Source organism: Lampetra fluviatilis, chromosome 29 (assembly GCF_964198595.1).
Source record: "Lampetra fluviatilis chromosome 29, kcLamFluv1.1, whole genome shotgun sequence".
In the NCBI taxonomy this organism is placed as follows: Eukaryota; Metazoa; Chordata; class Hyperoartia; order Petromyzontiformes; family Petromyzontidae; genus Lampetra; species Lampetra fluviatilis.
Window position 1 is genome coordinate 568,731 of NC_136303.1, and position 27,392 is coordinate 596,122.

Consider the following 27,392-nt stretch of genomic DNA (forward strand, 5'->3'; position numbering starts at 1 on the left):
CCCCCCACCTGCTCCCAATCAATGCAGTCCATTTCAACATCGCACACTCGAGATCCTCCATGGACTCACCCCAGCCTACTGCTCCCCTCTCATATCACTCCCCTCCACGCACTCTCCTACCTCTCCCCTCTCATCTCACTCCCCTCCACGCACTCTCCTGCCTCTCCCCTCTCATCTCACTCCCCTCCACGCACTCCCCTGCCTCTCCCCTCTCATCTCACTCCCCTCCACGCACTCCCCTGCCTCTCCCCTCTCATCTCACTCCCCTCCACGCACTCCCTTACCTCTCCCCTCTCATCTCACTCCCCTCCACGCACTCCCCTTCCTCTCCTCTCTCATCTCACTCCCCTCCACGCACTCCCCTACCTCTCCCCTCTCATCTCACTCCCCTCCACGCCCTCCTCTTCCTCTCCTCTCTCATCTCACTCCCCTCCACGCACTCCTCTTCCTCTCCTCTCTCATCTCACTCCCCTCCACGCACTCCCCTACCTCTCCCCTCTTATTTGACTCAAGTCTTCGTCGTGTCGCCAGTGTTGTTGATGCAGAGCACCAACTATAATAATATTACATCGAGGTAGTTGAGCCAGTTGATTGCGTCAGGATTAGCGGATTGGTGAATCGTCGCTGTGGTGATGCCTCCTCCTCCGAATGTGTGAATCGTCCACGTTCAACGTCCCGTGGTCTATTCTGGGTGGTGACCCGCAGTCGCACATCCGACATCTGTATCTGCCATGGTCAGTGAGTTAGTGAGGAGGAGAGTGAGTGGGTGTCTAAGTAATTGTCTAAGTGAGGGGTAGTGTAGTGGTTAGCGCGCCGCACTGCGAACCTGGCGTCCTGAACCGGTCCTGGGCCTCCCCTAGGTCGACTCGGCCTCAAATGAGTACCTAGTGCAGGGTGTAAACATCGTCCCTGGGGAGACAAAGGCGGCCGGGCGTAGTGTTGGCCACCCACCCCCTCGCGTGCCGTGCCGGCCTTCATAGGTGCTCGCTAACAGCACTTGCCCCAACAGTCTGTTAAGGCTACACGGGGGATCTTTATCTTTGCTTAAGTGAGTGAGTGGGGAGAGTGAGTGGGTGTGTGTCTAAGTGAGTGTCTAAGTGAGTGAGTGGGTGAGTGTCTAAGAGAGTGAGTATCTAAGTGAGAGAGTGGGTGAGTGTCTAAGTGAGTGAGTGAGTGAGTGTCTAAGCGAGTGTCTGTGTGAGTGAGTGGGTGTCTGAGTGAGTGAGTGGGTGAGTGTCTAAGTGAGTGAGTGAGTGTCTGAGTGAGTGAGTGAATGGGTGAGTGTCTGAGTGAGTGAGTGTCTGAGTGAGTGTCTAAGCGAGCTGCTGCTGCTGCCGCTGCCAGCAGCAGCAGCAGAGCCGCGTGGTGGCGCGCGCGCTCCACGCGCCGCCCCCCGCGCCTCCACTGCGGCACGGAGCGCGGTGACGTCGCGCACTGCGGCAAGGCGCTGCGGGCCGGGGGGGGGGGCTTAGCGGGGGCTGTGTGGGGGGCGGGGGCTGTGTGGGGGGCGGGGGCTGTGTGGGGGGGGGGGCTGTGTTGGGGGGGGGGGGTGTTCGTGGTTTTGGGGCTCCGAGCAGCGAGCGTGGCTGTGGCTGTCTTCCTTGTGGGCGGCACGGCGCACGATGGCGCGGGGAAAACAACAGGGACTGTCAACAACACAAACAACACGGACAACAACATGGGGGGTGTATTGCTCGGCGTGGCTCGGCGGGGGGCCACGGCGGACGAGGGAGCGAGCTGCGTTGGGCTCGCGTGAGAGTGAGGCTGGTGTGCGGGTGAGGCTGAGAGTGAAGCTGAGAGTGAGGGTGAGAGTGAGGCTGGCGTGAGGCTGAGGGTGAGAGTGAGGGTGAGAGTGAGGGTGAGAGTGAGGGTGAGAGTGAGGGTGAGAGTGAGAGTGAGGGTGACAGTGAGGGTGACAGTGAGGGTAAGAGTGAGGGTGAGAGTCAGGGTGAGAGTGAGGGTGAGAGTGAGGGTGAGAGTGAGGGTGAGAGTGAGGGTGAGAGTGAGGGTGAGAGTGAGGGTGAGAGTGAGGGTGAGAGTGAGGGTGAGAGTGAGGGTGAGAGTGAGGGTGAGAGTGAGGGTGAGAGTGAGGGTGAGGCTGAGAGTGAGGCTGGAGTGAGGCTGAGGGTGAGGCTGGCGTGAGAGTGAGGCTGAGAGTGAAGCTGAGAGTGAGGCTGGCCCTGTGGGCAACAGGATATCAGGAGAAATGAGATAATTAAAGGTATAACCAATTACATAACAGCCGGAGCAATGCCATTAGCCGCGCGGCTAATTGGGATTGAGATGGAGGCAGGACCTGGCGAGAGAGCGCTGAGCCATCCCCGCGGCCGGGACGCGGAGATGTTCGGGCAGTGGAGGGGGCGGGGGCAGTGGCTCCCCCCCCCCCCTATCAGCCCCCCCCCCCTACCAGCCCCCCCCCTTACCATCCCAGGTGTGAGCGGTGTTGGTGTTGTTGGAGGCCCCCAGTTGTCAGGGCAGAGGTCGCAAACGGGTTTTGATTCCGTACCCGGCCGCACCAGGGTCGGGCAGGGTACGGGTATCGGGCAGGGTACGGGTATCGGGCAGGGTACGGGTATCGGGCAGGGTACGGGTATCGGGCAGGGTACGGGTATCGGGTATCGGGTACCCGATTGCGACCTCTGTCCACGGCGCAGAGCCGGGCCGGTGGGGAGGTTCGCGTGAACGCTGCGGCAGCTGCGAGAGAGGCGCTCCCACTCCAGCGGCGATAACGAGCGGACTGCCGGCAACCTACAGGGCTCTGTCTGCCTCCAGTACGAGCATCGCGGAGGGGTGATGATGTTCATGACAGGCGATCTGCAGCGTCTCTCACGGAGAGGCCTGTCAAGCTGTCCCGCACTGTCCCACCGACCTTCATACCAGAGCGGCTATTCGTGGCTATTAATCGGCGTATGCTTTGGGGCCCTTTGGACAATGTCGGGACTCTGGGCCCCTTCTCTGAGCTGTCAGTGAAATATTCCAATCGCCCCACCCCCCGACACTTGACAAGTAAAATATCGAACATTTGCAAGGTGATATCCGCGTCCTCTATCAACGCCTCCAGTAAATTACTCAACGCCATTCTCCACGGGCCCAGGCAATGTGTCCCGTGGCCCCCCGCGGAGCCAGACAAATGACTTCTCTCAAATCATCCCGCACGCCGCTCGCATCACACGCCGCTCCCTTCGGCGCTAACGCCGCGAGCGACCGGAGGCTCGACCCGAGCTCCCGTCGCCGTTTCTTCCACATCCTTTGGCGGCTCTCACAAAGCTCCCCACCCCCCACGCTGGGATGAGGCCTTGGCACGGAGGGGGGGCTGCGCACAGAACATTTGACAAAGTTAATAATCCGTCAATTTCACGCCGATTCTGCGATCGGCGTTACGTCGTTACGAGGCGAAGACTTCTCTCAGAGCATTCGCAGAGCGAGCGTGGTCACTGTTATACAGGGAATGGCCCACGGAAGCGGATGTCACAGAGATACCTCCCAGAGGCCTTCTTCAACTGACCTCGGGCCCACACAAATATGGGCAGCACTTCCCACTCGCTGTGCCGCCTTCGCGCGACAATCCAACAGAGACGTTGAACTCTCCGAGATGGAAATGTAGCTCAGCTTAAGTGCGGAATCAGATTTAACGTGGTGAGGTTTTTGTGCGGTCATTAGTAACCGAGCTGGGATGGGTCAGGTGGCTCAGTGGTAGAGAGAGCAGCTCACAAATGGAAGGTTGCGAGTTCAACTCCTGGTCGGTGGTTGACTCAGCCCATCATCCATTCTGGGTCGATAAAATTAGTACCATACTCTGAGAAAGTCAACAGTGGTTGTCCTATTGATGTAGAATTTCACCACTCGCTCTGCAGGGCTCCAAACAGTTGAGCAGGAACATAAGTTTTATTTTGACCTTTGAGAGCATAAACTCACGAGATGAGATGTGAGAACTCCGTCTAATCACAGGCAGCTGAAACCCGGATCGGGACTCAGGATCTCAGCGGTACCGGCCCGGCCCTCTGACCTCTGTGTCGCCCGGTACTGTGGGTGGCCCTTCGCCCCAGGGCGTCTGGTTTCTAGGAGATGTTAACTACCTTGCCAGGTATGCAGGAGGTCGTGGGTTCCATCCCGACCCTGACGCTGCCTGCTGCTGTATGTTTGGAGTTTGCGGTGTCTCTCCCCTTGTGGTCGCATGGATTGTTCTCTGGGTCCTCCGGTCTTCCCCTCCATTTAAAAACGTGCGTTCAGAGTATGTGTCTGCTAGAAACTTCCACGTGATAAGCCACTTCGCCGTGATATCATTTGTGGCCAGGTCGCTTCTGAAAGATACGTTAATAGCTCGGTGGGCTTTACCTGGTGAGATAAAAAATGGTTTAGTTTAGTTTTAGTCTGACAGGGAGACTGTCCCTGGCCACGCTATTATCACGAATGAGCAGGGGGGGGGGGGTCCTCAGGGCGTGGGAGCTCAGCAGGAATCCGGTGTTTGGGGGTGGGGCGGCGGGGGATAGGGATGTGTTGTAGCCATGGCAGCGGAGGCAAATGGATGCAGCAGCTGGGGGGCACTTGGCCGAGATGGAGAGGCGGCCGCTCGTTAGGCGCCGTCGCCAAGGAAACGCGGCTCCAGCCTGCAGGAAGGTGCTGGACGCGCGGCGAGCGTCGCCATTGCCACCGCTGGACCGGAGCCTCGGTCGCCGTGACGACCTCGGTCCGAGCCTGGAGGGGGTGGGGGGGGGGAATAGCCCCCCCCCCCCCCAGCACACCTAACCGCTGCATCACCCACTCAGTGGAGGGAGCGGGCTCGAGTCGTGTGGCGAGCTCGTGTGAACCGTAGAGGTGCAGCCCTGCGACGTCTTGCTCACGCCACTGGTGGTGGAAGGGCTTCCTCGAGAGTGGAGCTGTCCCTGCTCTTCCACGCCGGCCACGCACCTTGGCAGGCGTGGGGGGAGCACCCACGCACCTTGGCAGGCGTGGGGGGAGCACCCACGCACCTTGGCAGGCGTGGGGGGAGCACCCACGCACCTTGGCAGGCGTGGGGGGAGCACCCACGCACCTTGGCAGGCGTGGGGGGAGCACCCACGCACCTTGGCAGGCGTGGGGGGAGCACCCACGCACCTTGGCAGGCGTGGGGGGAGCACCCACGCACCTTGGCAGGCGTGGGGGGAGCACCCACGCACCTTGGCAGGCGTGGGGGGAGCACCCACGCACCTTGGCAGGCGTGGGGGGAGCACCCACGCACCTTGGCAGGCGTGGGGGGAGCACCCACGCACCTTGGCAGGCGTGGGGGGAGCACCCACGCACCTTGGCAGGCGTGGGGGGAGCACCCACGCACCTTGGCAGGCGTGGGGGGAGCACCCACGCACCTTGGCAGGCGTGGGGGGAGCACCCACGCACCTTGGCAGGCGTGGGGGGAGCACCCACGCACCTTGGCAGGCGTGGGGGGAGCACCCACGCACCTTGGCAGGCGTGGGGGGAGCACCCACGCACCTTGGCAGGCGTGGGGGGAGCACCCACGCACCTTGGCAGGCGTGGGGGGAGCACCCACGCACCTTGGCAGGCGTGGGGGGAGCACCCACGCACCTTGGCAGGCGTGGGGGGAGCACCCACGCACCTTGGCAGGCGTGGGGGGAGCACCCACGCACCTTGGCAGGCGTGGGGGGAGCACCCACGCACCTTGGCAGGCGTGGGGGGAGCACCCACGCACCTTGGCAGGCGTGGGGAGAGCACCCACGCTGTGCCCCCTGCCACACGCCCGTGTCCTGCTAGTCGACCACCCTCGGTGTACATTTAAACTCGCCCCCCCCCCCTTCTCCTTTGTTGTAATGGCCGCGCCGGGAGGTTGAACCCGTTGCACCACGCCACGCATCCCAGTCGGTCTCGTCGCACGGTAACAACACGCAGAACCTTTGCCGATCCACTGCTGGATGGAGATCTCCCCCCCCCCCCCCACGTGACGGTGAGCGGAAGGGGATGAGCAGGGGCTGTCGGGGCAGCGGGCAGCAGGATGGTTGCCGTGGCGACGGAAGGGGATGAGCAGGGGCTGTCGGGGCAGCGGGCAGCAGGATTGTGACCGTGGCGACGGAAGGCGATGAGTAGGGGCTGTCGGGGCAGCAGGATGGTTGCCGTGGCGACGGAAGGCGATGAGTAGGGGCTGTCGGGGCAGCAGGATGGTTGCCGTGGCGACGGAAGGCGATGAGTAGGGGCTGTCGGGGCAGCAGGATGGTTGCCGTGGCGACGGAAGGGGATGAGCAGGGGCTGTCGGGGCAGCGGGCAGCAGGATTGTGACCGTGGCGACGGAAGGCGATGAGTAGGGGCTGTCGGGGCAGCAGGATGGTTGCCGTGGCGACGGAAGGCGATGAGTAGGGGCTGTCGGGGCAGCAGGATGGTTGCCGTGGCGACGGAAGGCGATGAGTAGGGGCTGTCGGGGCAGCAGGATGGTTGCCGTGGCGACGGAAGGGGATGAGCAGGGGCTGTCGGGGCAGCGGGCAGCAGGATTGTTGCCGTGGCGACGGAAGGGGATGAGCAGGGGCTGTCGGGGCAGCGGGCAGCAGGATTGTTGCCGTGGCGACGGAAGGCGATGAGCAGGGGCTGTCGGGGCAGCGGGCAGCAGGATTGTTGCCGTGGCGACGGAAGGCGATGAGCAGGGGCTGTCGGGGCAGCGGGCAGCAGGATTGTTGCCGTGGCGACGGAAGGCGATGAGCAGGGGGTGTCGGGGCAGCGGGCAGCAGGATTGTTGCCGTGGCGACGGGCGCCCGAGCCCTGACTGATGACGTCCGTGGGCGGCACGGGATGACATTCACGGAGGCAATTAGAGCGCTTGCACCACGGGACAATTTACACGGCCTGCCAGTATAAATAAAGGCTACATTAGGGGCGATGTAAATCGGTGTAATAAATGCACGGAGCGAGCGGCAGCGACCGTGTCTGGCATTGAGGTGGCATCGATCCCCGCGTCGCGCCTCGGCTTCACCCCCCCCCCCCACAGATTCGATGGCCGGGGGGGGGGGTCCATTGAGCAAGAGAGCAGACGGGTTCGGGTGGGTGGCGATTGCCTGATAGACTGAGCGGTTGGCTGGGTGATTGCGTGAGTGACTGGGCGATTGGGTGAGTGACTGGGCGATTGGGTGAGTGACTGGGTGATTGAGTGAGTGATTGAGTGAGTGACTGGGCGATTTGGTGAATTACTGGGTGATTGGGTGAGTGACTGGGCGATTGGGTGAGTGACTGGGCGATTGCGTGAGTGACTGGGTGATTGAGTGCGTGACTGGGCGATTGCGTGAATTACTGGGTGATTGGGTGAGTGACTGGGTGATTGAGTGAGTGATTGTGTGATTGAGTGAGTGACTGGGTGATTGAGTGAGTGACTGGGTGATTGAGTGAGTGACTGGGTGATTGAGTGAGTGACTGGGTGATTGAGTGAGTGACTGGGCGATTGAGTGAGTGTCTGGGCGATTGCGTGAATTACTGGGTGATTGGGTGAGTGACTGGGCGATTGAGTGAGTGACTGGGCGATTGGGTGAGTGACTGAGCGATTGATTGGGTGATCGAGTGCGTGATTGGGTGATCGAGTGATCGGGTGATCGAGTGAGTAATTGGGTGATTGAGTGAGTGATTGGGTGATCGGGTGATTGGGTGATTGATTGGGTGATCGGGTGAGTGATTGGGTGAGTGATTGGGTGAGTGATTGGGTGGTCGAGGGATTGGGTGATTGGATGATTGGGTGATGAATTCCTCCACCTGAGTTGAGGACTCGGTCTACGACACTGTCTGTTTCATCTCATCCACCACACTGTTTAGCCTCCACACAACTCGCTCACTCATTCACGAACCCACTCGCTCGCCCACCCACCCACTCAATCACCGACTCATCCACCCACTTACTCACCCGCCCACCCACTCAATCACCAACTCATCCACTCACTCAATCACCGACTCATCCACCCACTCGCCCACCCACCCACTCAATCACCAACTCATCCACCCACTCATTCACCCGCCCACCCACTCAATCACCAACTCATCCACCCACTCACTCGCCCACCCACCCACTCAATCACCAACTCATCCACCCACTTACTCACCCGCCCACCAACTCAATCATCGACTCACCCACCCACTTATCCACTCACCCACTCAATCACCGACTCACCCACCCACAAGCTCACCGACTCACCCACCCACAAGCTCACCCACCCACAAGCTCACCCACTCAATCACCCACAAGCTCACCCACAAGCTCACCCACCCACAAGCTCACCCACTCAATCACCCACAAGCTCACCCACAAGCTCACCCACAAGCTCACCCACAAGCTCACCCACAAGCTCACCCACTCAATCACCCACTCAATCACCCACAAGCTCACCCACAAGCTCACCCACTCAATCACCCACTCACCCACCCACAAGCTCACCCACTCATTCACCGACTCATCCACCACTTACTTACCCACTCAATCACCAACTCATCCACCACTTACTTACCCACTTAATCACCGACTCACCCACCCACAAGCTCACCCACTTAATCACCGACTCACCCACCCACAAGCCCACCCACTCAATCACCGACTCACCCACCCCCTTCCTCACCCACTAAATCACCCGACTCACCCACCCCCTTCCTCACCCACTCAATCACCCACTCATTCACCGACTCACCCACCCACAAGCTCACTCACCACCCTGCAGGTCACCTCGCTTCTTCTTCCGTCGCTCTGCTCCATTTGAGGAGATTTCCCTCCCCCATTATCCTCGACTCTGCCCCCACGCTCTTTAGAATCAACAATCTCGCGCAATTCAAGAAACGCGTTCCACTCGTATCCATTGCAACTCTGGCGGTGCTGTTTGTTACTGGCCGCTTGGCGTTGCGGCCATTTGTTTAGGCCTGTTTCTCGGAAGAAGTGCGTTTTAAAAATTCAAAACAAAGCTCACGAGACACAGCCCCGAACACACGAGCACTCCTTGGGATCCCGCCGTCACCAACATTCTTGAACAAACGTCACGCCACAAACATCGCCCCAGCAGCAGAAGTGTCTCGTGCTCGTCGTGAAACCCCAGGGCGTCACTAAAAGTCACAACGCTCTTCTTCGAACATTCTGCGTAGCGGCTCGTAAAGCGAGGGACTGCTGGGGGCACGTGGAGTCCCACGGACCTCCATCCTGAGAGCCATGGGGGAAGTGCCTCTGGAAGGACAGGAGGCAGACGTGAAGAGAACACGGCACCCATTCCTCGTGAACCCCTCCACACCCTCGCTCGCGTCCTGGACCCCTCTGGGGGGCTCAGTGGCACCAGGCCGCACGCCTGCGTGAGACCCCCCCACCTCCACTCTCCCCCCCACCTCCACTCTCCCCACCCCCTCCACTCTCCCCACCTCCTCCACTCTCCTCCCTCCACTTCTCCCCTGTACTCTCCCCTCTCCCCCTCCACTCTCCCCCCCTCCACTCTCCCCCCCCCCTCCACTCTCCCCCCCCTCCACTCTCCCCCCCACCTCCACTCTCCCCACCCCCTCCACTCTCCTCCCTCCACTTCCCCCCTGTACTCTCCCCTCTCCCCCTCCACTCTCCCCCCCTCCACTCTTCCCCCCCCCCTCCACTCTCCCCCCCCCTCCACTCTCCCCCCCCCCTCCACTCTCCCCCCCCCTCCACTCTCCCCCCCCTCCACTCTCCCCCCCCCTCCACTCTCCCCCCCCTCCACTCTCCCCCCCCTCCACTCTCCCCCTCCACTCCTCCCTTCCACTCCCCCCTTCCACTCTCCCCTCCACTCTCCCCCCTCCACTCCCCCCTTCCACTCTCGCCATCCTCCTCTCTCGCCCGCTCCTCCACTCTCCTCCACACCCCCTCCACACTCCCGCTGTTGTTATTGAGATACGAGGTGGCCAGACCCCGTGTCGAGCAGCGCCAGTCGCGGGGCTCTGTGGACGAGGGGCGCGCGCGGCCGCGCGGCGCTCCGGGCGACACGCGTCTGGGACGAGGATAAAGAAACTAACAAAATAAAAACAACTCGAACCGCTCGGGCGGCAGGGGCCATGTCGACGCCTTTCAGGCGGCGTTGAAGACGCCCGAGGTGTCTCGCAGCCTCCTCAATTCTCATAACTGCGGCGACCTTTATGGAGAGCGACCCCAAACACACTCGGCAAACATTGACTCTGGGCTCACGCGCCACGGGCTTAATCGCGAGTGGCTCACTTTGCATTTACGCGCAAACTCGTCCACCCGAGAAAACAGATCAGACTCGGAGCCTAACCCACTGCAGAATCCCCGTGACTATCGTCATAGCCAGTGCATCACGTGACTATCGTCATAGCAGGCGCATCCCCGTGACTATCGTCATAGCCAGTGCATCACGTGACTATGACCATAGGCGATGCCAGCTTGATAATTATTGTTGAATAAATAAAGAATGAACTCGTCTGCAGGAGCCTGTAATGAAAACGGCGCAACTCCCCGTTAATGTGACTGCTGGTTTGGGGGAAATGCAGCCGTTAATTACCATCGGCGCGGCGCATCAATCACGCGGATTAATCAGCCGTCGTGAGACGGCGCGAGGCCGGCAGCGGGAGCGCTCGTTCGGCACGCGGAGAGACAACAATGCAGACAGAAACAAGTCGGAGCAATAACAACCGTACAGACATCAATTAAAACGGCCCTTTGTCAAGTAGCAGCGAGATGATGGTCTCAGCCCGGTCACAAATCACTGAATAATTAAATTAAGTTGGTCACTAATTTCGTTACATTTCCGGAGCCACATTGGAAAATGCGGGTTGGATCGTGACGCGTGTCTCTGGAGCGTGCGAGTTGGCGCAGAGCGCCACCCAGGGAGTGGATGGGATGCGGTTGTGAAGGGGCACTCGGATTTAGTTCCGCGACGTCATCTTCCACGGGTCGTTCCCCAGCGCGAGGCGACGCTCCAGCCGCTCCCCGCCAGGGCCCCCAGGGAGGAGGCGTCGCGCCCGCAGCCGCGACCGCAACAAAACATTGTTCAAATAAGAAATCGAACCATCCCCGGCCTACGACATCGCTTCAGAAACACAAACAATGATGACATTGTTCATCCTGTATTGACGATGAGCCAGCCTCGACCAGCAGCACAATTGCCCTGAGCGCGACTCGTAAGAGGATGTCTCCAACACAAAGTATCGCGTACAGCGGGGCCGGCCTTGACCAGTGCGGCCACTCGCGGAGATCGAACTAAGCCTGGCCCTGGCTCACCTGGCCCTGGCTCACCTGGCCCTGGCTCAACTGGCCCTGGCTCACCTGGCCCTGGCTCACCTGGCCCTGGCTCACCTGGCCCTGGCTCACCTAGCCCTGGCTCACCTGGCCGCGTGCGATGCCTCGTGTTGTCGTCATTCTCTCTGCGATACGATGGCGACGGTTCTGATAAAAAAATATTTTTAATTTTTCCATCAATACTCCAGAGACCGCACCCCCAACCCAAACCCGTGTTCCGCGACCGGGCGTCTGAGAGTGATTGTGGGTGCCGTGCCGGCGGGGTGGTGGTGGTTTATAGGGCCCGCGACCTTGTGGATCTCTGGCACACGGCTTTGGGTGTTTGGCCGCGCGCCCAGGGAGCTCGCGCGCCTCGCCTACTGATGGCGAAGCGCGGTCCGCGTTGAGTTCGCGTGTGCCCTGCAGCCTCCCCCCTCCCATACCCACCCCTCTGATCGTGCCGGATTAAACAAAACGCGCGTGCGTGTGATACTGCGTTGGCGGCAGTGGTGAACAAGTAGAGGAAAAGTTGTACAATAGGCGGATGGGGAGTGCATGACGTGGAGCGCACGAAGAGACCGCGATGTGCACCACGATGGGGCCCTGAGAGCAGTGTCGAGGAGGCGTCTGTCGGAACGGTCGTTCATCGGCACTGGACAGTCACGCGACGAGGTGTTTGGTTACAGAAGAAACCCTCCAGGAGGAGGAGGAGGAGATCGCGCGCTCTCGTGAGCGTGGGGAGGGAGACGCGGGCCCTGCCACGCGGAGAGCGCTCAGCGCTTCGAGTCGCCCTCGTCCACGTGGCGACCCGGGCCACGTTCACAACCACGTGGCGACCCGGGCCACCGCAGCACCGCTCCTGTGACCAACGTCGCAGTGGCCCATGTCGCAGTGGCCCATGTCGCAGTGGCCCATGTCGCAGTGGCCCATGTCACAGTGGCTCATGTCACAGTGGCCCATGTCACAGTGGCCCATGTCGCAGTGGCCCATGTCACAGTGGCCCATGTCGCAGTGGCCCATGTCGCAGTGGCCCATGTCACAGTGGCCCATGTCACAGTGGCCCATGTCGCAGTGGCCCATGTCGCAGTGGCCCATGTCACAGTGGCCCATGTCACAGTGGCCCATGTCACAGTGGCCCATGTCGCAGTGGCCCATGTCGCAGTGTTCGATGTCGCAGCTGTTGCTGCTGTTGCTGCTGTCCCCCAGACTGTTGAGCGAGGACCTCGCTATGGCGGGGACCTGATGGGCGGGGGTTGGGAGGCGGTGTGGGTTGCGCCGGTCGTGCCCGTGGTGGCTCGTATCTCTGAGAAGAGCGGCGGCGCTCGGCGCCAGGCAGGAAGCGTGGGGAGCGTGGGGAGCGTTTGGGACGTTCTCGTCCCGTGTTGGTGCTGTGGTGGTGTTGGTGGTGGGGGGCGACAGGGAGAGAGGGAGGCCCGCAGCCCAGGCGAATGCGATATTAATGCTCTCTCCCCCCCTCTCTCTCTCTCACTCACTCATCAATGTTTGACGTCGCATTTCAACACCGCTCAAGGCGCCGTCGCGGTTGCCCTGCGGTTGCGCGTGCCGTTGTCATGGCGACCCGGCTGGAGCCGCACCGCGTTGGAGCCGATGGACCGACGTTGGCCCAACCACCGCCACGTGTCCGGGGACCGTAGCGAGACGTTAAAAGTCAAAAACTTTGACTCCATTCACTCACCCACTCACGCATTCACTCAGTCACCCATTCCTCACTCAGTCAGTCAGTTACTTATTCATACAACGTCAAAGTGATTTCCTGCTCAAATGAGCATCGAGGCATGGGCACGCATCTCCCATCCACAGCTTTGCAGAGGCAGTGGTGGAAATTCCGCATTCCTGTGGCGAGGGCGACGAGTCTCTCCATATGACAACCGCTGTTGACTTCGCCACAAAGTGGAGGCACTTTATCGACCCTGGAGAGATAGATGATTGACTGCGTCAGAGCCGCTCGCTCTGCCGCTGAGCACCCGGTCGTGATGAGGGAGTGAGCTTCTTCTCGCCTGCACATCGCTGCCCAGACGCAGTGGCGGGTTTCATGGTAAATCCATGGACCAATCCGTGCCGATTCACCCAAACCCCAGTGTTGCGTTCACCCGGGGAAAGCCTCAAACTGAGTCTCGAGACTCCTTTTCAGGAGAGTGCTGCCGCGTCGGGTTTATTTGGCCATAAATCCCACGAGTAAATGAGAGAGTGTGGCTGTGCGCGTGCGAGGAAGCCGGAGAACCCTGGAGGGACCCTCAGCGCCGATGCGGGGAGACACCCAGCACCACCGCCGCGCCGTGGCCGCGCCTGCAACACCTGGCAAGCCCCAGTGGTGGACGTCACGCAAGGGACTACCCAGGCTGGGCGGGCTTGATGACACGCGCATTCAGGGTGGATTTGGGCCGAGTCAAGGGTGGACTGTTTCTTTAATACCATTTCTGGTAAATGAGTGCGAGTCTGGCAGCGAGCGTAATTTGCTCTCTCCAGGACGCGAGGCTAATGAGATAGAATTAAGCCCTCCGTTACAAATTGAAGCTGCGATTTCTCTCGCGTTCGACGGTGAAAAATCGTGCCCAGAGCCCAGGGCTGCCCCCCCCCCTCGAGCACGGCGACCGGAGTCCCATTATTCCCGGCCAAGGCTGACATCGATGAGTGGCAGGTTACTTGATGAACCGGTCCTTGGGCCCTCCCTTAGCTGCTCGACTCGAGTTTTAAATCAGCACCGAGCGCGGAGCGGAAACATTGGCACGTCCCGTTCACCCGAGCAGCCGTCGGAGCTAAGTGACAAGGTCAGGCCCTGGCTGCTGCGGGTGGTGTGCAGAGACGATCCGCGATGGTGGCGACACGATGGCACAGACACGTGCGACTGCACACACACACCCCATGCCACCCGCTCATAGTTCACAACGTAAACAATGCAGACCGTTCCCCCTGCCTGCCTGCCGGCCTTATCTGGCCCTCCACGTAAAACAAATACAATACTTTTCATTTTTGGGGGTCCACATCCCGTTAGCCGCGCACAGCTTTCCCGGAGCGCATACATTTATCAGCGCTGTCAACACGAGCACAACTTGGGGCCGGTTTCGACATTCGGCGTCTCGTCAGCAGCCAGGCGTTGCTCGCTTGAATCAATGCTGGCGAGCTTCCCATCGCTTTAATGTAACGCGCTCGCTCGCATTGCGCGAGTCTACAGTGCTGTCGTTAAAGACGAACGCGTTGCGTTTTGTTGTCGTTGATGATTTGTGCCTGTGCGCTACTGCTGAATGCAGCAGCACGAAACGATGCGTTTGGGTGTTTTGTGCGCGCATTCCGTGGCGATCGGACCGAGGCCAGCAACTCGCTGCGCCTGAGAACGCGGTTTGGTAACAGGTGGCGGCTGAAACCTGGATGAGAACCCAGGCTCTCAGAGGCGCTGGCTTCGTGTCTGTGGCCTCTGAGCCACCTGGCGGCCTTGTGTGAAGCTCTGTCATCATTGCTCACGAACGCCGCTTGCCCCTGTCTGCGTGTTTTCGTGCGCGTCTGTGCGTTTGTGTGTGTGGGAGGGGGAGCGGTAGTGCAGCGGTTAGCGCGTTGCGCTATGAACCCGGCGACCCGAGTTCAATTCCCGCTCACGGCCAACACCGGTGATTAATCTGAACCTTTCCCGGGCCTCCCCTAGGTCGATTCGGCCTTAAATGAGTACCTTGTGCTATGTGCAAACATCGCCACTGAGGAGACAAAGGCGGCCGGGCGTGGTGCTGGCCACGCACCCACTCGTGTGCCGTGCCGGCCTTCAGCACTTGCCCAAACAGTCTGTTAAGGCTACACGGGGGATCTTTGTGTTTTGTCTTTTTCAGTGCAATGAGCGCAGCGTGAAGGCGCGGGTGCTCATGGGAAAGTCTCAGCAGGCGCTCGGGCAGTTCACCGAGGTAAGGCGACCACTCACCCTCACAGCGCCTCGCTCACTCACACGAGGTCCCACCGAGAGGATGAAACCAGGGCGGAGGAATCTTCAGTCGCGGTGCAGCAGTGGCGGCTGCTGCTGCACGTGTTCTGCCGCCTGTAACCCGGCGGGGTTGGTGGACCACCGCACGAATGTTGCGACACTCCCTTCCCGTGGCCATCGAGGAGGAGTCGTACCCTGGCTCGCCAGGAGAAGGCGGTACAGCGAAATCGTGGAATCCTTTTCCGTCTGTGTGGGATCGACGATTGCCCCCTCGCACGCGTGGATTGTCTCTGGGTGCTCTGGATTCCTCACACATGCAAACACTCATTCATTATGGGCAATTATCTTCGTAGAGGACTGCAGAGCTTGGGAAATTGTTGGTTCCGGCTCACGACCTCGAAGTTGCCTTCCCGCTCGTCCGTAGCTCCTCCTCCTGGCGCCTCTGCGTCATTCTCTCTGGTGGCGCGTCACAAGTTAACGAATAATAAAAATAGCAAGTTAACGTGTTAACTTGTTGTTTTTATTATGTATCTGTGGCACTCGTGCAGACGCGGCCCACACACACCTGAGACCTCCCGCTTTGGAACGGGAAAATGAGGAGGGGGCGGGGGGAAGGGAGGAGAGGATGAGGTCTGTAAATCGAAGTGGGCATGTGAATCTATGGCTCTCCGGGACCTCGGCCGGACGCCAAAGCGATTCGCTACAGGACCCACCACGAGTTGGGATGATGGCGACGTGAAGCATCAACACCGCCTCCGAACCCCTCGGCGCTCGCTCGCTTGCTGGGACTCACGAAGCGCACGGCGACCTCGCAAGCCGCGGAGACGCCCGACTCCGCGGGCCCTCGCCGCGCTAATCGACGGCCCGCGCCGGGGCCAACGCCGCCGCCGCCGCCGTGCCAATGGCTAAATGTAACCGGCCAACACCGCGGGTGTCAAATTTTCGTCGCTGTAGCCGGGGCGGCGTGCCGGAGAGCAGCCGGTGGATTGCGGGCGCCGCGGGCGCGGGGCCGTCGTGGGGCCGTCGTGGGGCCGTCGTGGTTTTTGTCGACGGTCGGAAATTGCGAGTGGCGAGCGGCGACTCGATGGCGTGGACGCGCCGGGGCCGCGGGGGTCAGCGGCGCCGCGCTCGTTGTCGAGATTTCGGTTCGGTGTTGGTGGCAGAGCTGGGGTCGGAGCGGAACGTCGAGTCGCGGTGCACGTGGCGCGCGTGCTCGCACTGCACGCCTGTGCTCGCTGTTAGCGAGTGGCACCCGTGAAGATCGACACGGCACGCGAGGGGCTGGGTGGCCAACAACATGCCAGGCCGCCTCTGTCTTCCCCATGCTGATGTTTCCACAACACACCGGATACTAATTTTTAAGGTCGAGTCGACCTCGGGGTGGCACATAACCAGTTCAGATATTTACCACGGATGTTAACCACGAGCGGGAATCGAAGTCGTCTGTCCGGGTTCAGAGTGCGGTGCGCTAATCACCGCATTACCGCTCCCCAGACACGCACACACAGCGCACGCACACGCAGCGCACACACAGCGCGCACAACACACACAGCGCGCACACACACACACACAGCGCGCACACACACACACACACAGCGCGCACACACACACACACAGCGCGCACACACACAGCGCGCACACACACAGCGCGCACACACACAGCGCGCACACACACAGCGCGCACACACACACACAGCGCGCACACACACACACACACAGCGCGCACACACACACACAGCGCGCACACACACACACACAGCGCGCACACACACACTCACTCAGCGCACACATACACACACTCACTCAGCGCACACATACACACTCACTCAGCGCACACATACACACTCACTCAGCGCACACATACACACTCACTCAGCGCACACATACACACTCACTCAGCGCACACATACACACTCACTCAGCGCACACATACACACTCACTCAGCGCACACATACACACTCACTCAGCGCACACACACACACTCACTCAGCGCACACACACACACTCACTCAGCGCACACACACACACTCATTCAGCGCACACACGCACACTCACTCAGCGCACACACGCACACTCACTCAGCGCACACACGCACACTCACTCAGCGCACACACGCACACTCACTCAGCGCACACACACACACTCACTCAGCGCACACACACACACTCACTCAGCGCACACACACACACTCATTCAGCGCACACACACACACTCACTCAGCGCACACACACACACTCACTCAGCGCACACACACACACTCATTCAGCGCACACACACACACTCACTCAGCGCACACACACACACTCACTCAGCGCACACACACACACACTCATTCAGCGCACACACACACACTCATTCAGCGCACACACACACACTCACTCAGCGCACACACACTCACTCACTCAGCGCACACACACTCACTCAGCGCACACACACACACTCACTCAGCGCACACACACACACTCACTCAGCGCACACACACACACTCACTCAGCGCACACACACACACACTCATTCAGCGCACACACACACATACAGCGCACACACACACATACAGCGCACACACACACACAGCGCACGCACACACGCACACAATGCCGTGTCAGCGGGGCGGTGCCGCGATTAGGAGCGCGCTCGTTAAGGTGTCGGGGCGACGGAGCTCGATGAGGGCGCTGCTAATTCGCTTTGTTCGCCCGAGGGGCCGGCGCGACAATCGCCGTGGCCCGCACGGCGCCGATCGCGAGGCACCGCCGCCGCGAGGCCACGTGGGCGCTGGACGCGACTATCGGCAGAGTTGTTATCGCCGATCGATTTGGCTTAGCGCAAGCGAAAAAAAACACACACACACGGAAAGCCTTAAATTTGGCGCTGCGGCCCGGGCGTTTCCAAATACACGCGGCAATTTAAGTAGCTGGGGGTACAAACCCGAGCGGATTTAAGAGACTGCCGCCCATCGACCCGGAGAGGCAGGCCGGCCCGGGCAGCACGGCCGCGGCGCACGAGTCCCGGGTGGGAGGCCGCGGCGATTACCCCGAGCTGTATTTTACTTTAATTCGCTCCCCGGGAAACAAGCGACCGGGGATGCATTACACTCGCCATGGTTTGTGCTTCATGGCTGACATGGCTCGCAGAGACCCGCAGCCACATCCTGCCTGGTGTGTTACCTCTCTGGGTGAGCCTGCGTCTGGGTGAGCCTGCGTCTGGGTGAGCCTGCGTCTGGGTGAGCCTGGGTCTGGGTGAGCCTGGGTCTGGGTGAGCCTGGGTCTGGGTGAGCCTGCGTCTGTGTGAGCCTGGGTCTGGGTGAGCCTGGGTCTGGGTGAGCCTGCGTCTGGGTGAGCCTGGGTCTGGGTGAGCCTGGGTCTGTGTGAGCCTGGGTCTGGGTGAGCCTGGGTCTGGGTGAGCCTGGGTCTGGGTGAGCCTGCGTCTGGGTGAGCCTGCGTCTGGGTGAGCCTGGGTCTGTGTGAGCCTGGGTCTGGGTGAGCCTGCGTCTGGGTGAGCCTGGGTCTGTGTGAGCCTGGGTGAGCCTGGGTCTGGGTGAGCCTGGGTCTGGGCGAGCCTGGGTCTGTGTGAGCCTGGGTCTGGGTGAGCCTGGGTCTGGGTGAGCCTGCGTCTGGGTGAGCCTGGGTCTGGGTGAGCCTGCGTGAGCCTGGGTCTGGGTGAGCCTGGGTCTGGGTGAGCCTGCGTCTGGGTGAGCCTGGGTCTGGGTGAGCCTGGGTCTGGGTGAGCCTGGGTCTGGGTGAGCCTGGGTCTGGGTGAGCCTGGGTCTGTGTGAGCCTGGGTCTGGGTGAGCCTGCGTCTGGGTGAGCCTGCGTCTGGGTGAGCCTGGGTCTCGGTGAGCCTGGGTCTGTGTGAGCCTGGGTCTGGGTGAGCCTGGGTCTGGGTGAGCCTGGGTCTGGGTGAGCCTGCGTCTGGGTGAGCCTGGGTCTGTGTGAGCCTGGGTCTGGGTGAGCCTGCGTCTGGGTGAGCCTGGGTCTGTGTGAGCCTGGGTCTGGGTGAGCCTGCGTCTGGGTGAGCCTGCGTCTGGGTGAGCCTGGGTCTGTGTGAGCCTGGGTCTGGGTGAGCCTGGGTCTGGGTGAGCCTGGGTCTGGGTGAGCCTGGGTCTGGGCGAGCCTGGGTCTGTGTGAGCCTGGGTCTGGGTGAGCCTGCGTCTGGGTGAGCCTGGGTCTGGGTGAGCCTGCGTCTGGGTGAGCCTGCGTCTGGGTGAGCCTGGGTCTGGGTGAGCCTGGGTCTGGGTGAGCCTGGGTCTGGGTGAGCCTGGGTCTGGGTGAGCCTGCGTCTGGGTGAGCCTGGGTCTGGGTGAGCCTGGGTCTGGGTGAGCCTGGGTCTGGGTGAGCCTGGGTCTGGGTGAGCCTGCGTCTGGGTGAGCCTGCGTCTGGGTGAGCCTGGGTCTGGGTGAGCCTGGGTCTGGGTGAGCCTGGGTCTGGGTGAGCCTGCGTCTGGGTGAGCCTGGGTCTGGGTGAGCCTGGGTCTGGGTGAGCCTGGGTCTGGGTGAGCCTGCGTCTGGGTGAGCCTGGGTCTGGGTGAGCCTGGGTCTGGGTGAGCCTGGGTCTGGGTGAGCCTGGGTCTGGGTGAGCCTGGGTCTGGGTGAGCCTGCGTCTGGGTGAGCCTGGGTCTGGGTGAGCCTGGGTCTGGGTGAGCCTGGGTCTGCGTGAGCCTGGGTCTGGGTGAGCCTGGGTCTGGGTGAGCCTGCGTCTGGGTGAGCCTGGGTCTGGGTGAGCCTGCGTCTGGGTGAGCCTGGGTCTGGGTGAGCCTGGGTCTGGGTGAGCCTGGGTCTGGGTGAGCCTGCGTCTGGCTGAGCCTGGGTCTGGGTGAGCCTGCGTCTGGGTGAGCCACAGGCCCCATGCAGGCGATGGAGGAGGTTGTGGGCGATGCGGCGTCAGGGTCTGCGTACAAATTAGACGCGTCGTACGCTCTATTATCCATCGCTGCCACGTGCAGTCGCGTGTGTTTGTGACCGTGTGTGCGTGTGTCAGTGTGCGTGTGTGTCAGCGTGCTTGTGTGTCAGTGTGGGCGCACCCCGCACGTCCGTGCGCGTCCATGTGCGCGTCCGCGCATAAACTGTAAATTTCCAGCGCGCAATCTGCACCTGCGCTTGACGCTCACGCGCGCTCACGCGCACGCACGCGTTCCCGCGCAACGCACCTGCAGGCACGGTGCGCGCCCACGTGTGCAGAGCGATGAGTGCGCGGGGGCGTTGTGTGCAAAGGAGGGCGCGGGGAGCGAGGCATCGCGTGTCCTGGCAACGCTCGTCTGTTACGGGGGGGGGGGGGGGGGACACATCGACCCCTATCGACGGTTGCCACGGTGAGGAGGTAATCCGGTTGGTGCGACGGGCGGTTGGGTTGGTGGTGGGGGGGGGGGGCGTTATAAGGATGGAGCCGCCCGCTGCTCATGACACAACAACAGCCGCTGACCTTCGCCACGAAGTGGCGGTCATGTGGCCACGGCACGTGTGCCAGGCTAGGTGCCCTTTGAGGCCACGCAATGTATGGGATGCTCACTGGCCAGAGGTCACGTGACACACCAGGCGCCATTGGTTGACTGCCTGAGATGACTGGCAGATGCACCACCTGTGCTGCCCACTGAGCTACCTCACCGTGTTGTATCCTCTCATTGTGAGCATCGCTCCTCTTTACGCTCCAGTATTGCTGGAGGGCCACTGCCTCCAAGTGTGCACCTTTGCTGGCACTGCCAGGTAGTATCCTCCACAAGCCTCCTCGACAAAGGCCGATCTTGGCACCGGTCACAGGCAAATCCACTCGGCTCCAAATACCTTTGTACCGCATCAGCCCATCTGCACTCTCGCTTGTGCCGTGCCTCCTTTATCTGGCCAAACAAAAGCTGCTTGGACAGCCCGGGGGCTGTGAGCCGAGTTCGAGTCTCGCTCACGGCCTCCGCCGACAGCGGTGACGACGATTTACCCGAGGCGGTGATGGGCCTCGGCGAGGACTATTCGGCCTGAAACGGAGTGCCCGATGCGACGTGTAAACATCGTCAGTGTGGAGACAAAGGCGAGCGGGCGCGGTTCTGGTCACACCACGCCCTCGTGGGCCATTCGGCCACCAACACCAGCGACGATTATCTGAACCGGTCCCTGGGTCTCCCTTTAAGTGGACTCGGCTTCAAATGAGTACCTGGTGCAATGCATAAAACATCACCACTATAGAGACAAAGGTGGCCGGGCGTGGCGCTGGCCACCCACTCCCTCGTGTGCCATGCGGGCCTTGATAGGCGCTCGCTGACAGCACTTGCTCCAAGCGTCTGTAAAAGGTTATGCGTGGGAACATTGCCTTTGTGTGCGTGCGTGCGCGCGCGCACTCGCGGCCGCCCGTTCGATACGAGGCTGCTCGCTCATTACAGAAATGAGCCGGCTCTGTGCTGAGGTCAGCAGAGGTTGGCCAGGACTGGCCGAGTGTTGCTGGGCTGGGCCCCCCCCCCCCCACTACGCACGCACGCGCGTGGAGTGTTCCACGAACTCCTAGTACAAAGTTCCCTGCTGCAATTCCACAAGCATCAGGTTCTGGGAAGGACGACTTCTCACTGCTGTTGCCATCATAACGCTGTCGTCGTCCCTCGCCAGCACCGGGGAGTGCTGTCAGTGCGAGCCGGGGCTCGGCTCCCCACTGTTTAACAACGCGAGGCCTCCGTACCGAGTGACCCCCCCCTCCCTCGTTATGCCGATGCGGCGGCGTTGTCCGAGGTGATGCACACAGAGCGGGCGATGTCTGCCGCCTCCCGGTGTCTCGGATTCCGAGGCATCACCAACACAACTCGTAACGAGGCATCACCAACACAACTTGTAACGATGCATCACCAACACAACTCGTAACGAGACATCACCAACACAACTCGTAACGAGACATCACCAATATAACTTGTAACGAGGCATCACCAACACAACTCGTAACGAGGCATCACCAACACAACTTGTAACGAGACATCACCCATACAACTTGTAACGAGACATCACCAACACAACTCATAACGAGGCATCACCAACACAACTCGTAACGAGGCATCACCAACACAACTTGTAACGAGACATCACCAACACAACTTATAACGAGACATCACCAACACAACTCATAACGAGACATCACCAATACAACTTGTAACGAGACATCACCAACACAACTCATAACGAGACATCACCAACACAACTCATAACGAGACATCACCAATATAACTTGTAACGAGACATCACCAACACAACTTGTAACGAGGCATCACCAACACAACTTGTAACGAGACATCACCAACACAACTTGTAACGAGACATCACCAACACAACTCGCGATCTCGATGCTAGTGAGAGAGCCGCGAGGCTTTGGGGTCGCCACGGGGGGCCCGGACCCGGCGAGTGGCGAGTGGCGCGCGCGACAAAACGTCCAACACCGTCAAGCAGTTCCTGAGGAACTGCATCGCGTGTCCTCGAGTTGTCATCATCATCATTGTCTGTTGTTGTTGTTGTTGTTTTTGACGCGGATTTTTTTCCCTTCGCCTCATTCCTCAACAGCGTCTAAACCCTACAGCGGAAGAGTCGACACCCCGCGAGGATGGCGCGTGTTGGGGTTTTCGAGCGACCTCCCCAAATCAGAGACGGCCTCGCTCTCTCTCTGCCGCTGTGTGTGCGCCGGGGAGTGCCCGGCGGTGGGCACCGCTGATTGTCGCGATGATAATTAGCGGCGCAGGGACCGGCGCTTAGTGGCGGCAGTGCGAGGATGGAGGAGGCGGCTTGGGACCCCGTGTGGGCCCCCCCCCCCGCCCGCTGTGCGCACATCCTCACGGCGGGCGGAGGGGCTGATGCCGCCGCCGCTGCTGCCGCTGCAAGGGGGAGTCGCGATTGCGATGCACGGCGCGGAGCGAACGCAGCTTCCGCGGTAATTGGATGAAAAAAAGGCGCTTGTGCGTCGCGTTATTAAATAAAACAACGGCGCTGCTCCCATCACTAACGCGCGCGTGTGTGCACCCCCCCCCCTCATCCCCGCCCTACTCCCCCCCTCACCCCCCCCCCCGCCTTCATTCATCACACCCACCATCCCTCCGCAATTCTCCCGCCGCACGTAGGCACAGGGTACTTATGAAGCAGTGCTGGCCGCTGATCCCACCCACAAGATACTAATTCAAGGTCAGTACCACTCCCCCCTGTATATTGAGAGGTGCTCCTAAGAGACCCCCTGCGAGAGAAAATCCCCCTCTTTACCCCTTTACACAAAAGAGCGTTCATCGCAGAGCGTTCACAAATCCCCGGCCTACAGAGAGCACACGATCCGTAACGGCTGCCTTGACAGAGCCGCGCGCGGCGTCTCACAGCCCCCCTGGAGATGCAGCAAAGCCCCTTCTGCTCCTGCTGCTGCTGCGCCGGGAAGATTGCGCGGGGCACGCTGGGCTTGGAGATTGGGTCGCGGCTTTGTGGTGCATGCTGGGTAAAGAGAGGCAGTTGAGAGGTGCATGCTGGGTAAAGAGAGGCAGTTGAGAGGTGCATGCTGGGTAAAGAGGGGCAGTTGAGTGGTGCATGCTGGGTAAAGGGAGGCAGCTGTGTGGTGCATGCCGGGTAAAGAGGGGCAGTTGAGTGGTGCATGCTGGGTAAAGGGAGGCAGCTGTGTGGTGCATGCTGGGTAAAGAGGGGCAGTTGAGTGGTGCATGCTGGGTAAAGAGGGGCGGTTGTGTGGTGTATGCTGGGTAAAGGGGTGGTGGAGGGTAGGTCGGAGCTGGCTGTCATTGTTAGATTTCGCAAATGTTTTAAAACTCCTTTATGCAAGAGTTGTATCAGCCTAAAGCCCGGTATATTTGACCCTCCCTTCTTCCCTCCGCTCCGTTCCTGCGATATCGGATAACCCAGATCTCGTCCGTTAACGAGACAAGCTATCCACTAATCAAGCTCTGCCTGCAGGTTCAGTGAAGGTTCCCGTGATGCTGACGCTGTGTGTGTGTGCTGTTATTTAATACAATTCATCAGTCGTCATTGCAGTAATAAAAATGTTTTCACTTCGTCACACGAGCATCAGAAAAGCAGAAAATCCTATAAAGATGATCAGACGACTTCAAAGCAGAGTTTGCATGAGCCCTTGGGGAGACGTTGAATAATGAATGTGGTTTGGGGCTGGGAAGGGGGGTTCGGGGGGATGGGGAGAGATCAGAGGAATGGTTTTGAGTGAGTGGGTGTGCAACTGGGCACGTTACAAATCCGGAATTAGTCACTATTACCATCATCACTGCTGTCAGGAGTGGCACGGTGGACACACGTGGAATTCAATGGAACTGCAGTCGCTCCGATGATGATGGTGGTGGTGGTGGCATTACTGTTGTGCGCAGGAGCGTCATGTGGTTTCCGTGTAAAACCGTGACCGCAGGAGAATCGGTTATCTTCTTGGTTCTTTCGGTAAAGTCACGTAGAATGGAAATAATAAAATAAAACATAATAAAATAATTCTCACGACGTTTTGGCCACAACGCAAGCAGCCGTCCTCAGGTGAAGACCAGTATGTCAGGGAGACAGCATCTTCCTGACAGACATGGTCTTCACCTGAGAAACGTCGTGAGAATTATTTTATAATGTTTTATTTTATTATTTTATTATTTCCATTCTACGTGACTTTACCGAAAAAACCAAGAAGATGAATCCCTGCAGTCACGAAAGCTTTAAATCGAAAAATCGGTTGTTAGTTGGATAATTAGTTGCTGTTTGCGAAACCGCATCACCTCCTCCACTTCTCAAGAGAACCGCTATGAAGACAAAGGCAAATACCCCCCCCCCCATAGCCTAAAAACAGACTGTCGGGGCAAGTGCTGTTAGCGAGCACCTATTAAGGCCAGCGTGGCACAGTGGCGCACGTATTCCCGGTTGAGTGATTTGCGGGGTGATTGTTCCAATTTGGATCGTGACCCCGGCCACGCGATGACGTCACCCGCACCTCCGATTAGCACGGTTGGCAACGTACGGTGCGAAAGAAGTTCAACGCGCACACACATGCGGGATGTTTGACGTCTCGCCGTGAGCGAAGCGGACGGCGCATGGTGGCGGTATGGTTATTGTGAATGCGCAGCGCCACCGCAGTGGTGATAACCGGGGAGGCCGCCGGTTATTTTTCTCGAACCGCGAACTCCGTCGCCGCCCCTCGCTCTGCGATGTCCGCTGCTGCGGCCGTCCCCGCGCGCTGTTCCACGAGAGCTCCGGATGGACCCTCCACCTTTAAACTATGAAACATTTAAACTATTTATTTTTTAACCGGGTAAGGCCCACTGAGCCATTATAGCTCTTTATCAGAAGCGATCTGGCCACACGTGACAGCTCAACAAAGCGGCTTGTCATCACGTGGACATTTATAGCTGCCAAACACTCCGAGCGCGTGTTGGGGATAATACATCTGGAGGGAAAACCCGGAGGATCCGGAGAAAAATCCACGCGACTACGGGGAGAGGGACACGCAAACTCCAAATACACAGCAGCAGGCGTTATTGTCGGGATCTAACCCATGTGCGCCTGCATGCCAGGCACACGCATGTCGCCACCGCGGCGTCTCGTGGCAAGGCCGCGTCGATTGCGCAGCCATTCAACGATGAGCGGTGGGGTGGGGGGAAGAGAGGAAAACTCTGTTTGAAAAATAAAGACGAAAGTGGAATAGCACGCGAGGCGATTCGCACGCGATACTAGCTCGGCGAAGTTAGAGAGAGCTCATGGCGACAGCACGTGCGGCGTGGGGTCACACACAGGAGCCTGCGGTGTGTGCAGCTGTATTCGTCAGCAGCTCCTGTGCGTGTATGGATGCGTGCGCGTGTGTGTGTGGCAGCACCTGTACGTGTGTGTGCCTTCTCTTTGAATGCGTGCGTTAGTTTGGGAGCGTGTGTGAATGTCGTGTGTCGTCACGCGTCCCGCAGGTCTCCTGCGCGCCCTGGAGCGGGAGCGTCTCCGCGTGGAGGAGGAGGAGGAGCGCGAGGCCCGGGCCCCGCTCTCCGGCGCCGAGCCGCACGCCGCCCGCTCGCTCCCCGCAGCCCTGGGCCACCTGCTCGGCGGCGCCGGATCGTCCGCCCCGGAGCTCGCGCGCCACGTGCGGAGCCTCGCCTCCTCCATCCACAGCCGTGAGTCCAAGCCCCCCCCCCCCGCCCACCCCCACACCTCCTCCTCCCAGGCGCGCACCGCGACGCACGCCTGTGGGCTCCAGCGCTCGCAGGAACGAACGCGCCGCGCTCGCCCCGCGGGGACTTCTCACTCTGATCACCTCGTTGAGCGATGGGCTGACACACTGATTGATTGACCCGCTCACTGACTCACTCAAATACTGATTGACCGACATCCCGCCCCTCTGGCAGACTGACACGGACTTACTGCCTGACAGGCTGACAGACAGAGAGGCTGACAAACGGAGAGGTTTATTTACAGCCACCGGAGAGCCCACTGGGGTAGAGAGGTGGGGCAGTGGTTCGGCGGGAAGCACGCCGCGCTACAGCCTCGTGAACCGAGTTGGATTCCCACCCATGGCTACCTTTGGTGTTGAGTGACATCTGATCCAGCCCTGGCATGTCCTCCCCCCACCTCAGCGCGGTGCAGTGTCGTCAAACAACCCTCATGGCCGACGCGGCCTGTGATACTTGTTGTAATATTCGTGGATGGCTGATGACACTTTAATGCACAGAGGACTGCAGAGCTTGGGCACTTGTTGGTGCCGGCACGCCGCCTCGCTGCTGCCTTCCCGCTCGTCCGTGGTTCCTCCTCCTGGTTCCTCTGCGTCTTTTCTCTCTCTCTCTACGAGAGCCGCGAGTGAATACCGAGTAGCAGCGGCGGCGACGCGTTACAAGTTCACATTATAACAATTATTACGAATACTATTTAATTCCTGAAACAACAAGTCGTGTTTTTCAATCGACGGAGCCCGGCGACTCGGTAAGCACGCGATAGAAGCGCAGAAATCAAACAAACGACGTGGAAAAAAAAACATCTCTGCAATGAAATCTCTCAAATCGTGAACCTCGACCGCCGTGGTGACGCGAAGCCTTCCCGGGTTTGGCGCTGCCGACGCGATGGCCGCCGCTGTGCCGCCTCCCTTCAAAATTCGAAGCGTTCACAAAATCCACAAAGAATATTCCTCTCCCGCTGCCAGCCCACCTTCGTGTCTCCTACGTCGGCCTCCGAGGTCGGGGTGCTGTCCGCCCCACACGCGATATCTTTCACACGCCACGCGCGCTCTCTCTCGCTCTCTCTCGTTCTGTGTGTGCGCGCTCCCACTTTGAGATAACCTCTCTCTCGCCTGCTGCTCCCCCCTCGCGTCTGTCCCTGCCTCTTC

At 60.1% G+C, this 27,392-nt stretch overlaps 1 protein-coding gene across 1 annotated transcript in view; it reads left to right on the forward strand.

Moving 5' to 3' along the window:
- LOC144942913 (tetratricopeptide repeat protein 12-like) overlaps window positions 1–27,392 on the forward strand; it is a 195,689-nt gene that overhangs the window by 6,940 nt on the left and 161,357 nt on the right. The window contains 3 exon segments of the mRNA XM_078869931.1: window positions 15,022–15,093; window positions 23,179–23,239; window positions 25,990–26,190. Of these exon segments, the coding sequence (XP_078726057.1) occupies window positions 15,022–15,093; window positions 23,179–23,239; window positions 25,990–26,190 (334 nt within the window).